This window comes from Juglans microcarpa x Juglans regia, chromosome 3S, assembly GCF_004785595.1.
Source record: "Juglans microcarpa x Juglans regia isolate MS1-56 chromosome 3S, Jm3101_v1.0, whole genome shotgun sequence".
Taxonomy (NCBI): domain Eukaryota; kingdom Viridiplantae; phylum Streptophyta; class Magnoliopsida; order Fagales; family Juglandaceae; genus Juglans; species Juglans microcarpa x Juglans regia.
Window position 1 is genome coordinate 18,966,833 of NC_054599.1, and position 12,625 is coordinate 18,979,457.

The window sequence follows — 12,625 nt, forward strand, 5'->3', positions numbered from 1 at the left end:
GGTTTGTTGGTTTTTTTTTTTGGTGTCGTTCGTTTGGGGATTTCACATGGGTTTGCATGTTGGGTGTTGTTTGTTTGCAAGGAAATAAAGTTTTCTCTTCGCATTTGCATGTTGTGGGTTTTTTGTATTTTTTTTATTTTTTACGAAAACATTAACTTTTTTCTTTAGATTTGCATGTTACGGGCTTGCATGTTGTGGGATTGTGTTTTTTGTGAAAAAATATATTTTTTCGTGGGTTTATTAGGTTTTTTTTTATATGTTGTTTGTTGTTTATTTTGTCGTATTTTTGTTTCATTGATGGTTTTTTTTTTTTGTGATTTCGTTATCAAATATGTAATTTTTTTGGTTGTTTGATGGATTTTTTTTCTTTTTTCGTGTATTTGCATGTTGTGAGTTCTCTGTTTTGGGTTTTCTCTCTTCGGACTTGTTATTTGTAGCATTGGGTTTGTCTTTGTTAATTTTTTTTCTGTAGATGTGCATGTTGTGAGTTATTTTTTTCTTTTCATTGATGGTTTGTCTTTGGTTTTTTTGGTTGTTTGATGGTTTTTCTTTTTTTTTTTTTTGTTTTTTTGGTGGATTTGCATGTTGTGAGTTCTTTGAGTTTGGGTTTTCTCTCTTCGCGTTTGTTATTCGCAACGTTGGGTTTGTCTTTGTTGATTTTTTTTCTTTGTAGATTTGCATGTTGTCAGTTATTTTCTATTCTTTGTTTTTGTTATTCAAATGTTTTTGAAATAATATATATCTTTTTTTTGTTTGATGAGATTTTTTTTCTCTGTAGATTTGCATGTTGTGTGTCGGAGGTTTTTTTTGGTTGTGTAGTTAGATGGAAGTCAGTTTATATTTGTTTATCTGCTTTCCTTTTGTATGTTATTTGCTTGCATGTTGTGGTTTTTCTGGCTTTTTTTGCACTGCATGTGCGTTATTAATTTATCTTCTATTGTGAATCTGTACATTAATGAATGGATGGTTGTTTCTGTTGGAATTGTATTTAATCTATGACTTTATGACCCGTATGAATTAAAATCTTAGATTTTAATAAAGGAAGTTATCTTGTATCTGATTAAGTTTAAATTCTAAGGCATGCCTTCATTATGATTCAACACATCAGAGGTTAAATCTTTAAAAAAAAAAAAAAATAAAAGAAATGTTTTTGCCTTTAAGTGGTGTAGGAATTGCAAAAAGAAGGTCAAAAGATAGCATTAAGGACTCGACGCGAAAAGCTGGTGGCAGGAACAACTATATATATTGTCGACACATTAGGTATTTCTTTTACTTATATTAAAAGAATATTTTTTAATGATTTTTATATTTATTTCCTACAATAACGACAAGTTGTATAACCTCTCATCACCAATTCCTTAAACTCACCCTCATTACCTTTGGTTTTTCATACCTTCTTTGGTTAACTTATAATTTTTGAATTACCAGTTTGAAAGCCTTTCTCCTTGGCTTATTTCAAGTCATCATGTTGGGCATTTCTCACACATGGTTCTTGAAATGCAACGGTTAAATCCTTTTGTCTGTTCTTCAGGTTTGAAGAGCCTCTTCTTGATCAAGTTTTGTGGTTAAATTATTACTTATCTAAAAATTTCAAAGCGATAGGAAGAGTCTATTCAATTATTTAATTTGTATTATAATCCCCTCTCACGTGTGGTCAGATTTTTCAAAGAGAATATTTAATTAATGTGGGTGAGGTGTGGAGTCAATTTGAACTAAGAACCCCAGTTCTAATATCATGTTACATCTCCATTTGTCCAAAAAATTTAATTGATAGAAAGAAGTGAGTTTAATTATATAATTTATATTTGAACACTCATCTTTCAAATTTAGTAGACAATTTTTTTTTTCAAAATATAAGCTTTTAAAATTATTTAGATTCAAATCTTCTAAATGCTTATTGCGTGACATGTTAGTTGTCCCATGAAAATCCGTTATAAATAGACAAATAACCATTGTCTTTTCTATTACTAATTGATTTCTAGGTCTGTAGTACCCCATATATAGCTAATTTATTAGTTAACATGAATTGTTCAATCCTCTGTCGACTGTAGTGAACATATCCCCGACAAGTGGACTCCACCTACTTGATGGGCTTAAATATTGGTAAATGATTTAATGTTAACAAGCTTATGTTATTGTTATGCCAGGAGGAAGAAATTCCTCATGGATTGTTCCTCAGTTGATTAATGTTGTAGATTAGTAGCAGTTGAAAAGTGATGAACTCCCTACTTCGGTCAACTCTTACAAAAGCCATGAATTAACTCACTTTGAGCCATATGGGCTGAAGGTGCTTATGTCCAGCCAAAATTTAAGCTGAATCTCGTGGGGCTTCTTTCTGCTGAAATTATAATAAGAAAGGTCAGTCAAGTAGATAATCTAAATTTAAAGGTCTTGTAAGATCATATTAAGGACTTCTAAACCATTATGATACATGACTTTTTTTTTTAAGTTTTTCCTTCAGGAACTATATTAAACTTATAGCTGAGGGTCTTTTGCTGTGACCATGCAGGTTTCTAAAAAAGTAGAGCTTGAGAAAGTGCTCAATGAGCTATTCAATGATGCTAAAGTTCTGGAATCAGGTCGCATGGCTGCAAAACAAGCAAACTATTCTCTTTCCAGGGGCGTCATTGCCAATGTCTGGAACCTACGGAATTTGCATGTTTTCAAACGGTCTCTCTGTTAGAAAGTAAGAAAAGACCTGCATGTTTTCAAATCTGAGATGTTATTGTCTGAGATGTTAATATTGTCTGTTTTTGAGATGTGAAGATTTATTTCCATTTTTTTCCTTTGTAAATATTGTTTGTTTTCAATAGTTGTTCCAAAGCATAGGAAAATTCATATTTAAGTTTAAATATGGAAACATAGAGAAGTTCATATTCCATGAAAGCATGTAGACAACCTCTTTTGTTTGTTTTATCTTTTTCTGTAGATGTATTTTTTTTTTTTTGTAAGTGGTTTTATTTCTGTGATTTCTATTTTGTTTGTGTCTTTTACATACAGATTGGAGTGAATTAATTTTTTTTTTTTTGAATTTGGTGTAGACCTGATTTCCTCTTCTATATAGATCTTAACAAATCTTCATATGTTTGAAAAGAAGATGTTCTAATCTGCAGATTTACTTCTATTTATTTCTTCTGTTGTGAGTCTGTAGATAAACGAATGGATGTTGATTTCTGTTGCTTTTTTTTTTCTTATTCATCGCAACATATCTTCACATATTAGATTTGTTATTATTTCAAATTTCAAATTTGAGATGTTATTGTCTGAGATGTTAATATTGTTTGTTTTTGAGATGTGCAGATTTATTTTAATATTGACATTTTAGTCTAGATCTGTGAAGTTTTGCCTCAGATCTGTTAGTGTACACAGTGTTGAATATTTTTTTATTTTTTGTTTTGTGCATTTTTTTTTAATATCTATCGTTTTTCTCTCTGTGTTTTCCTTTGATCGCAGTTGTCTGTCTTGCATTTATAGTCTTTGTCGTCCAACATAAATGACTAATATTGCATACATTGCTTGCCATGCTCTAGGTTTTAATTTTTTACCCTTCATATGCTTTGTTTTTACCCATCTGAAGAACTCTAGATAGTTGAGTATAAATATTTGAAATTTTATTCAAATGTGATGCACTATATATTTCTTTTTCTTTTCTTTATCTTTAGGGTCTAAATATTTTTTGTTTGTATTACATCAGTGAAGTTTTAGTCTAAGATGTGCAAATTTTTTCTATTCTTTCTTTCTTTTGTTAATCTGTACATAAATGAATGAATGTTGATTTATGTTTTCTTTCCCCTATACATCTCAACACATATTCACATATTAGATTTGTTATTATGTCAAATTTCAAATCTAAAATGTTATTATCTGTTAATATTGTTTGTTTCTGAGATGTGCAGATTTATTTCTATTTTTTCTTTCTTTTGTGAGTCTATACATAATGAATGAATATTGATTTCTGTTTTTTTCCCTATACATCTCAATACATCTCAACACATTTTCACATATTAGATTTGTTGTTTTGTTTGTTTTCTCTTCTATTGTGATTTTGTATATTAATAAATGGATGGTTGTTTCTGTTGCTTTTTTTCTGTTAGAACAGATATTCACATGTTTATTTTTTGTTTCTATTTGATCTTTGTTTTGTTTGTTTTTTCCTCTACTGTGAATCTCTACAGAAATGAATATATGTTCATTTCTTTCTTTTTTTTTTATTTTTTTGTCTTCTGTTGCGAGTTTGTACATAAATGAATTAATGTTGATTTCTGTTACTTTTTTTTCCCTATTTATCTCAACACATTTTCATATATTAGATTTGTTATTATTTCAAATATGAGATGTTATTGTCTGCTTCTGAGATGTGCAAATTTATTTCTATTTTTATCCTTTGTTGATATTGTTTGTTTCCAATAGTTGTTCCAAAGCATGGGAAAATTCATATTTAAGTTTAAATATGGAAGCAGAGAGAAGTTCATATTCCATGAAAGCATGTAGACAACCTCTTTCGTTTGTTTTATCTTTTTCTGTAGATGTATTTTTTTTTTTTTTTGTAAGTGGCAGATCTTCATATATTTGAAGAGAAAATGTTTTAATCTGCAGATTTATTTCTATTTATTTCTTCTGTTGTGAGTCTGTACATAAATGAATGAATGTTGATTTCTGTTGCTTTTTTTCCCTATTCATCGCAACACATCTTCACATATTATATTTGTTATTATTTCAAATTTCAAATCTGAGATGTTATTATTGTGGAAATCAGAAGAATATGTGATTTTTCAAAATGGTGTTATTTGTTCTTTGGTACTTTATTGGAAGTCGTATTAGAAATGGGTGATAAATTAGTTTCTTGTTTGGGATGCACTAGAAGAATTGGTTATGGTTTGATTCATTTGAATATGTTGTAATCAAACTTATGATGATTGTGACTGTCCTTTCGATTGTGTTTTAAAATTTTATCATGGGGCTCAAATGAGTTAGACATTACAGTCACTACCCATTTATGCTTCAGTCTTCTACGCCTTTTTTTTTTTCTTGACATTTCCATCTATATATAGTTCATATATATAGATAGTTCATATTAATTTACTTTTCCATCTATATATAGTTCATATATATATATATATATATATATATATATATATTTTCTCTCCATTGGGCAAACGTCCCTTGGATGTTTCATTACTACTAGTTAATATATAAACCTTATAAACTATAAAATTATAACATATATATGAATACATTTCTTATATGGTTATACATTGTAATATATAATGAAACTACCAAATCCTATATATTAACTATTACATATTATAAAATATATACTATAATTAATCACTTAAGTACTCAATTAACTAACATATAATTATGAACTATATTCAATATATATGTATAAATGACTATCCATAAGTAATTGGGTTACGTACTACACATTTAATTATAAAGGTAACTATGCTTATGTTATTAAATTTAATATGCATATAAGCATATTATACGTGTGTGTATAAGAATACTACTATATAGAAATAAATCATATATATTCATTGATTTATGGATGAGCTCTAATCAAGTCGAGTTAATGAACTGAGTCAGGAATGAATGAGCGAGCCTTAACTGAGTCGAGTCGAATTTAATTCGAGTATGTGTCATTTACTAATTGTGCAGGTTTCTGCTTTTACGATCGAGTTTTTATTCACGAGTCGAATTTGATTCAAGTTTAGCCGAGCGAGTACTATGCGAGTAATCGTATGGACTGATTCATTTACAGCCCTACATATAGCTACCCCATTAGTAATATCCTCTCATACTATGTTGGCTTTTGTTACATAGGTGTTATGAATAGTACTTCAACAAAATGGCGGATAGCACTCATCTTGCTTGGATAACTAGTGTATGGTAGAGGACTTTAAGTTGACAATATAGTTACGTATTCAACCAAATCCTAAGTCCTACTTAAAATACATAACATGAACGCGGTACTAAAATTTAACATAGTTCGACATTGTGGCCTATATCCACGGGTTTTCGAGAAGTGAACTTTGGCCATCACCATTGAATTTTGGTACAAACTTCCAAGATCTCTTTTTGCTCTCTATCAAATGGAGGAGGAAGAAGGAGTTGAAAGTCTAAGCTTCCCCACCTCTTTATGTCCCATCTCTCCTTTTTATCCTGCTAACCTTTTCTTTTTCCGTGTCTTTTCTCTATGTTTTTCAAATCAAAACTTTTTTACTTTCTCTTAAATTACTATAGGATACACCATTAGTTTTTACCCCCAAAGAGTTAAAATTTTAATATTTACCACCACCATCTCTATTCAGGCTTCAGCCTAAACCTTCTTCGGACTGAAAGGAAGCCTTTAAGGACAACTCTGCGAAATGTGTGAATAGTCACTCCTCTTCCTTCAGTTCGGGCCCAGAACTCTGAACCATCTCTGAATAAAAGATCCACCCTTTTGGGCTCAATATTTATGGGGCCGACGTACGTAGTACTGAATACATCAAACTACTCAACAGTTTAGTTTGGTTTGGTTTAGTTTGATTTGTGGTGGTAATAGTATAACTTAAAAAGAAAAATGTTCTTAGTGCCTATTCTGATTAGATTCAAAAAGTATTTTATCTCAAACTATTTCATCTTATCTTTAAATTCAAACTAATCCTAAATATTACACAATAAAATTCATATACTAATTAACGTGATTTAATGTAGTCCATTAAATTATAAAATTATTTTTATTATAAAGTAAATATATCATATTATATTAAGTCATGTCAACATGCAAACTTTCTTATATAAGATTTATGTGTATACATTACACTTCTCATTAATTAATAGTGACCTTCTATATATATATATATATTATATAGTATAATATAAACTATTGAAATGTAAGTTGGTTGGGTTCATTGAAATGTTGGGCTGGTTTCTTTGAAGCTTCTATCTAAAGAAGTTGGACGCTCATCAGCCTCTGCTTAGACGCCATGTACAAACTACAATCCTTAGTAGGTTTCCCAAGTTTAATTCAAACTTGTAAAACAAGAAATAATAATGGTGTACGTTCTGTATGGCTAGCAGAGCAATAGACGGTGATAATTTGTCTTCAAGATAGTTCCACCATCACTATCGCTTATGTCGGAAGTACCAGTACACTAAAGGCTAGGTCCTGTGAATCAAATCTACTAGTAAATATGTGGACGAAGATGTGATGTTTTCTTGCATCTTGATAAGATCAGCTTTCGCAGGGAAAACTGATCAGAAGGTACTAAAATCTTGATATGAAATTGACATTAGGCGTAGGGCTTTGGGTTCAAACTCACGACTCAATATTGATTGGGCATTTTCTAGCTAAGCAAGATATTAGAAGTTGGGTTTCAAATTCTCAAGTTACCCCATCATTAGCCATTTTGTCTTTTGAGGTTTGACATGGTGAGAGAGAGAGACAGAGAGAGAGAGAGGAACAAAGCAAAGCTTCTCAATGAGTGGATGCAGACAGCTTGAGGTAGAGATGGTAGGTTGGAATTTCTGGATGAATTATGAATGGAAACGATAAGACATAAGATACTGGTGAGTGGTGGCCTGTCATATACAGTAAATGAAGCTGCAGCCTGCAGACTTCTTTTTTTTTTAATAGACCAGCTAGCTTCTTTATGAAAAAAATTCCCATGCATCAGCTTATAATATTCTGTAAAAGAAAATAATAATAATAATAGTAGAACAATATTTTTACATGATACCGCAGCCTCTATCTCTTGAAAGTTGTTCTGTGAGCTGCTCATGCAAGCAACTCTCATTCGTTTACATTATTGCAATTACTTGATTATCAACATATCTGATCTACACGTACGAACGAACCTGCATTAAGGTATTCTGATTACCTGTCACATGTTGCCTGTCTCAGTTTTATGGTCACATGAATTATAGCTAACATGCATGGAATTATCTTATTCTGGTAATATCTTAATCCAACCTAATCCATTAAATGTCTAAACTTTGCTTATAAATCACAATACACGTGGCCACTTAACCTGCTAACCTTCGCCAGGAGTTGCATCCAAAAGTACTGTCATGTTGGTAACTTTTATTTAAACGATCATCACATGATCCCATGAATATGCATGCATGTTAAAATAAAGAAAGGTACAATAAATGTGCATGTTTGATCTCTCTTTCCTCTGGCATGATCAGCTTCGATTTATGGATAGGAAAATGGGCTATATATGCAGATATTGTTCACATGCTTGTTTCTATGTAGATTGGGTTAGTACTGGTTGTTGGAATCTAATTAATTATCTGTTATGACAGTTGTAGCACAACAACTACTCCAAAACTCTATTACCCTAGCTAGCTAGTTGCCTCTAGATGCTGTACTGAGGGATTACATTATAGGGTTTCTATCTGTTTGTTGCTTGTGGCGGAATATTACTGATTTATTAGTGAAGTATGTGAAAAGTATTCATTTATGTTTGGGTATACTTTCTCCTAATTCTTTTGTCTGGGAATCAATTTATTGCCAGAATTGACAATGTAGTTTTGATCTTTAAAAAAAAAAAAAAAGAAATGATACTTTGTAAGTGTGCAAACGCCGTACAATCATTTTAAAAAAAGTGAATAAATACAGGACTCACACAAAAAGAAATTAATTTTTTAATAGTAGACCCACTATTCTTCAACGTAACTGCACGGCGTTTACACATTCTACGACTGTATGTAATATTATGTAGATTGTATGTAATATTACTCTTAAAAAAAATGTGTAAAGAAGGATTACTGAGGGTATATGGTGTTCTCATTGGATTTATAGAACTTCTGATTGAAACCTCACTTTTAATACCCTAATTGCAAGAACCACTTTTATTTTTAAGTCTTGAATAACTTCTTCTCTTCTACTTCTTTTTTTTTTTTTTTTTTTTTTTTTTGTGGGTGAATCATGGCCAATGTAGGGTAGAGAGAGGAAAAAGTAGTGGGAATGCATCCAAGCAAGAGTGTGAATATGGTCCAATATCAATGTGCCAGCTGATTGTGGGCACAAAAACGAACTCAAATCCCATTTTTATAGCCATGTATAAGAGTCTTGCTATACAGATGTCTCACACTCTGCACATCATTTAAAAAATATGTTTTTACTTTTTTATCATTATATTTCATATTTCATGAATATAAAAGAATAAAATCATATGTTTTTAAGTGGTGTGTTGGAGTGTGAGACTTATGTCTTAAATTTTTTCATGAATAAATGATGTATTTTGTTGGGCCTTTTTCACTCAGATTGATCTTTTTGTATCTTTTTATCCTTATATTAATATAATGCTTGCTTTTGAAAAAACTAGCCATGAATTATATCCTTGTCATGGAGAGCTTTCTATTTGGTAATTAAAAAACAAGTTTCATGGAGAGATATCCTTTGAGTTGACAAATTAAATATTTTGGGGAGTGATTGGTGAATCGATTTACGCCAGGTTTGGATTTATAACGAGTGTCTAGACTCTGCTTGCTGAGTGCCTGAAGTCTGGTTCGTACGTACGTACGTGAATATAGGCTTTTTTGATTCCCATTCCATGCTTTTGGTCACTGTAATAAGATTACCAGACATCCCCTTCACGAGAATGACCATTTCCCAAGCAACCAACCCCTCCCTTGTTTTCTTCTCCTCTTCATCTGCTTGTCTTCTTTCCCTCTTGGAATGTGTGCTAAGATTCTCTCCCCCACCAGTTTTTACTTTCTTTATTAACTTAAGAGTAGATTTTGTTCGCCGTTGGAATACTGAATGATGGATATCAGAAAACATGATCTGTACAAGGACTTCTTTCAAAGCACTCACTCGCCAGCATTTTCCTTTTGACAGTAAATGGAGTCAGGGGCATGATTCCAGAGCAGGAAAATAAATGAAAGGGAAATGATATATGTCCCGCATTTCTCAGAGTCCAGAAAATTAATTTAAAAAGTGTATATATAAATATATAACTCGAACACATATGATATCTTTATTCCTCCATAAAAAAAGGATGATCAACACCACCTGAAAATTCAACCTGCTATATATTTTACTTTATACACCAATCTAGGTAACAAAACATGGTTTAATAGAAAAGCACAAAGAACAAGCTGTAATTAATCAATCTGCCCTCTTGATTTCACTTGGAAATGGCTATACTCCAATGAGGCGTTTCTGGGTTCCTCCAATCAGTTAAAGTGATGTTGCTCCAACCACGGCCAGAACGCGGATTGATCGTCCATGCCGCAGAACATGTTGCTTAGGCTTTCTTCTTTGACCATTTGATCCATCTTCTGGCATTGGAGGTCAGGTCTTGATGAGTTTTGGAAGAGCTGAGCCACACCTGGAGGCCTTACAGAGGATGGAAAGAGTGTTCTGCTGATTGGATGAGTGGATAAAGGGCTGTCAATGGCCGGTGTCCTTGAGATATCCAGCTTGATCTCAGAGCTGTTCTCACTTCTGTTGCTGCAGGAACCCTCGGTTTCTTTATTGAGGTTGATAGATTCGGTTGGTTCTCTGTTTTTTAGAGCCAATATCTGCAGTGATTATGAATTGAACGGTTAAGATGAAGCATATAAACACATACTGAATTAATGATAATTCCCTGTTGTTAATTGGTATACAGATCAACTAGCTCAGATGTTTGTGTCTGAGAGTTCTCTTGTTGTAGATATGATTACCCTTTAGCCCCAAACAATATTATTGATCAATCAGTACATCAGGCAAGAAAAGAAAATGAACTTTTTGAAAAGCCATTATTGGTTCCATGACTTCCCTCAAAGAAAATCATGATGCAGGAAAGAGTCAAAAAGCATAACTATATATTAGGTGGGAAATGAACACGATTTCGAAGTTTATTTAAGCAGAATTGACACTCCCATGCGGAACTCTGGAACAAATCCCATAAATTTCACAAAATCAGCTGGATAAGATCCCCAGCATGAAAGGTAAATTTAGAAGTAAGAAAATGAAAAGAAAGGCCATACAAATGACAGATAACAAAAGAAAATGTATCGGAAAGTTGGAACTAACCTCTGCTTGAAGTTTTTGGTTCTTAGCTTGAAGAACATCATTATCTGCTTTGATTGCTTCAAACTGTCTTTTAAGCAGATCATAGTCTTTCTCCAACTGCTTAGTCTTCCACCTGGCCCTCCTGTTTTGGAACCATATAGCAATCTGTCTTGGCTGCAGACCAAGAGCCCTTGCCAGCTGCATTTTCCTCTCTGGCTCAAGCTTGTTCCCCAACTCGAAGTTCTTCTCGAGTGTCTTCACCTGTTCCATGTTAAGCCTCCTTTTCTTCTCCCCTACCTGTGAACCATCATCAGACAAGTCATCCTCCCCATTTCCTTCTTCTCCCAATTCAACACCTGAAAATGACAGGGATCTCTTTCCTAGGAAGGATGCAACCCCTGAATCAACAAAAAAGCATTTGAACCCCATGTTAATTAGATTTAAGTTTCTGATAGAAATGGGGGGGCAGAGAGAGAGAGTACCATGAAATTCTTGAGGTGTGCATGATGGTAAGATTGGATTGAGAGAAGTGGGATGTTGATTGTCATCTTCATGAGGGGTTTGTAGCATGAAATTTGCTGAGAAGAAAGCCATCCCATTACCAATCATTATCTAGTTAGGCAACTTAGGCTTGTGCCAGTAACAATATTCTCAAAAGCTCCGGCGATAATTTGGTAATCATGTTGAAATAGAGAAAGAAGATGGAAGATACACCGAGTGGACAGAGTTTTAGTGAAGGAAAGGGGAAAGGGAGTCTTGATATATGACGTAAAATGCTAAGCTAAAAATAAGAGAAGGTACCCAATTTCTTCCTTAAGAAGAGATAAACAATTGGTACGATCCTCGGCTTGTATACGTTAACAGCTTTTCTAGGAGAGTTTAACTTTTTTGTGTATACAAATACAGAATATAGAGACAGTGGAAAGCAAGAGAAGAAGAAAGATGCATGAGTTTATATATATACATATATATATATATATATATATATATGGACTTGTCATCATATAAAGAGTGATTTATATGATGAGAAAAAGAATATGGCAACGTAATTGAAAATAAATGGGAAACTTGCTAAACCGTGTCACTGGACAACATATAAAATACTTTTCTGCTGTTAGATTATACTAATCTTGGAATCTGCTCTCATTTTCAGAAGTAATGCATGTTAATCTCTTTGTTAATTTCTTTCATTCTTAGCTAATTAGACTGTTTGTCTACAAATTAATATAAATTCCAGGAAGCAGCTAGCTAGGCACTTTGAAATTAAATTAGTGGCTTGATTCCATGCAGTAGCAAAGGAAAGAAAATGGGGTTCATATAATTATTATGATTCTTTAATATGAAGAAGTAGACTTGAGACTTGAGAGAGAAGAAATTAGAAATGGCCATCATGATCATTATTGAATAAATACACAATAAACTATAGGTTTCAGATGGGGTTGGTGTTTTATAGAGTGAAACACAGTGCATATATGCAGGTTTCTTAAGAAAAATTAAGAAACAGACATATCGGTGGTGTGATATTTTTGTGCTGTCTTGAGTTCTGTGAAGAAACAGGTTACTTAAGAAAAAAGAGAAATGAGTTGGCTGTATGTATCTTTAATTAGATCCAAAGGGAGATTGTATGTATTT

At 32.4% G+C, this 12,625-nt stretch overlaps 1 protein-coding gene across 1 annotated transcript; it reads right to left on the reverse strand.

Moving 5' to 3' along the window:
- Window positions 1–9,919: 9,919 nt before the first annotated feature.
- On the reverse strand, window positions 9,920–11,933 carry LOC121258213 (homeobox-leucine zipper protein ATHB-13-like). The gene is made up of 3 exons (XM_041159618.1): window positions 11,476–11,933; window positions 11,015–11,391; window positions 9,920–10,518 (listed from the first exon to the last, which is right to left on the reverse strand). The coding sequence occupies exons 1-3, from the start codon at window positions 11,600–11,602 to the stop codon at window positions 10,171–10,173; spliced, it is 852 nt and encodes a 283-aa protein (XP_041015552.1). The 5' UTR covers window positions 11,603–11,933; the 3' UTR covers window positions 9,920–10,170.
- Between the last annotated feature and the right edge of the window lie 692 nt (window positions 11,934–12,625).

Coding starts and splice junctions, on each gene's coding strand:
- LOC121258213 (XM_041159618.1), bottom strand. CDS start 11,602: ATGATTGGTAATGGGATGGCTTTCTTCTCAGCAAATTTCATGCTACAA. Junction 11,392..11,475: donor CACACCTCAAGAATTTCATG/GTACTCTCTCTC, acceptor TTGTTGATTCAG/GGGTTGCATCCTTCCTAGGA. Junction 10,519..11,014: donor ACCAAAAACTTCAAGCAGAG/GTTAGTTCCAAC, acceptor TAATCACTGCAG/ATATTGGCTCTAAAAAACAG.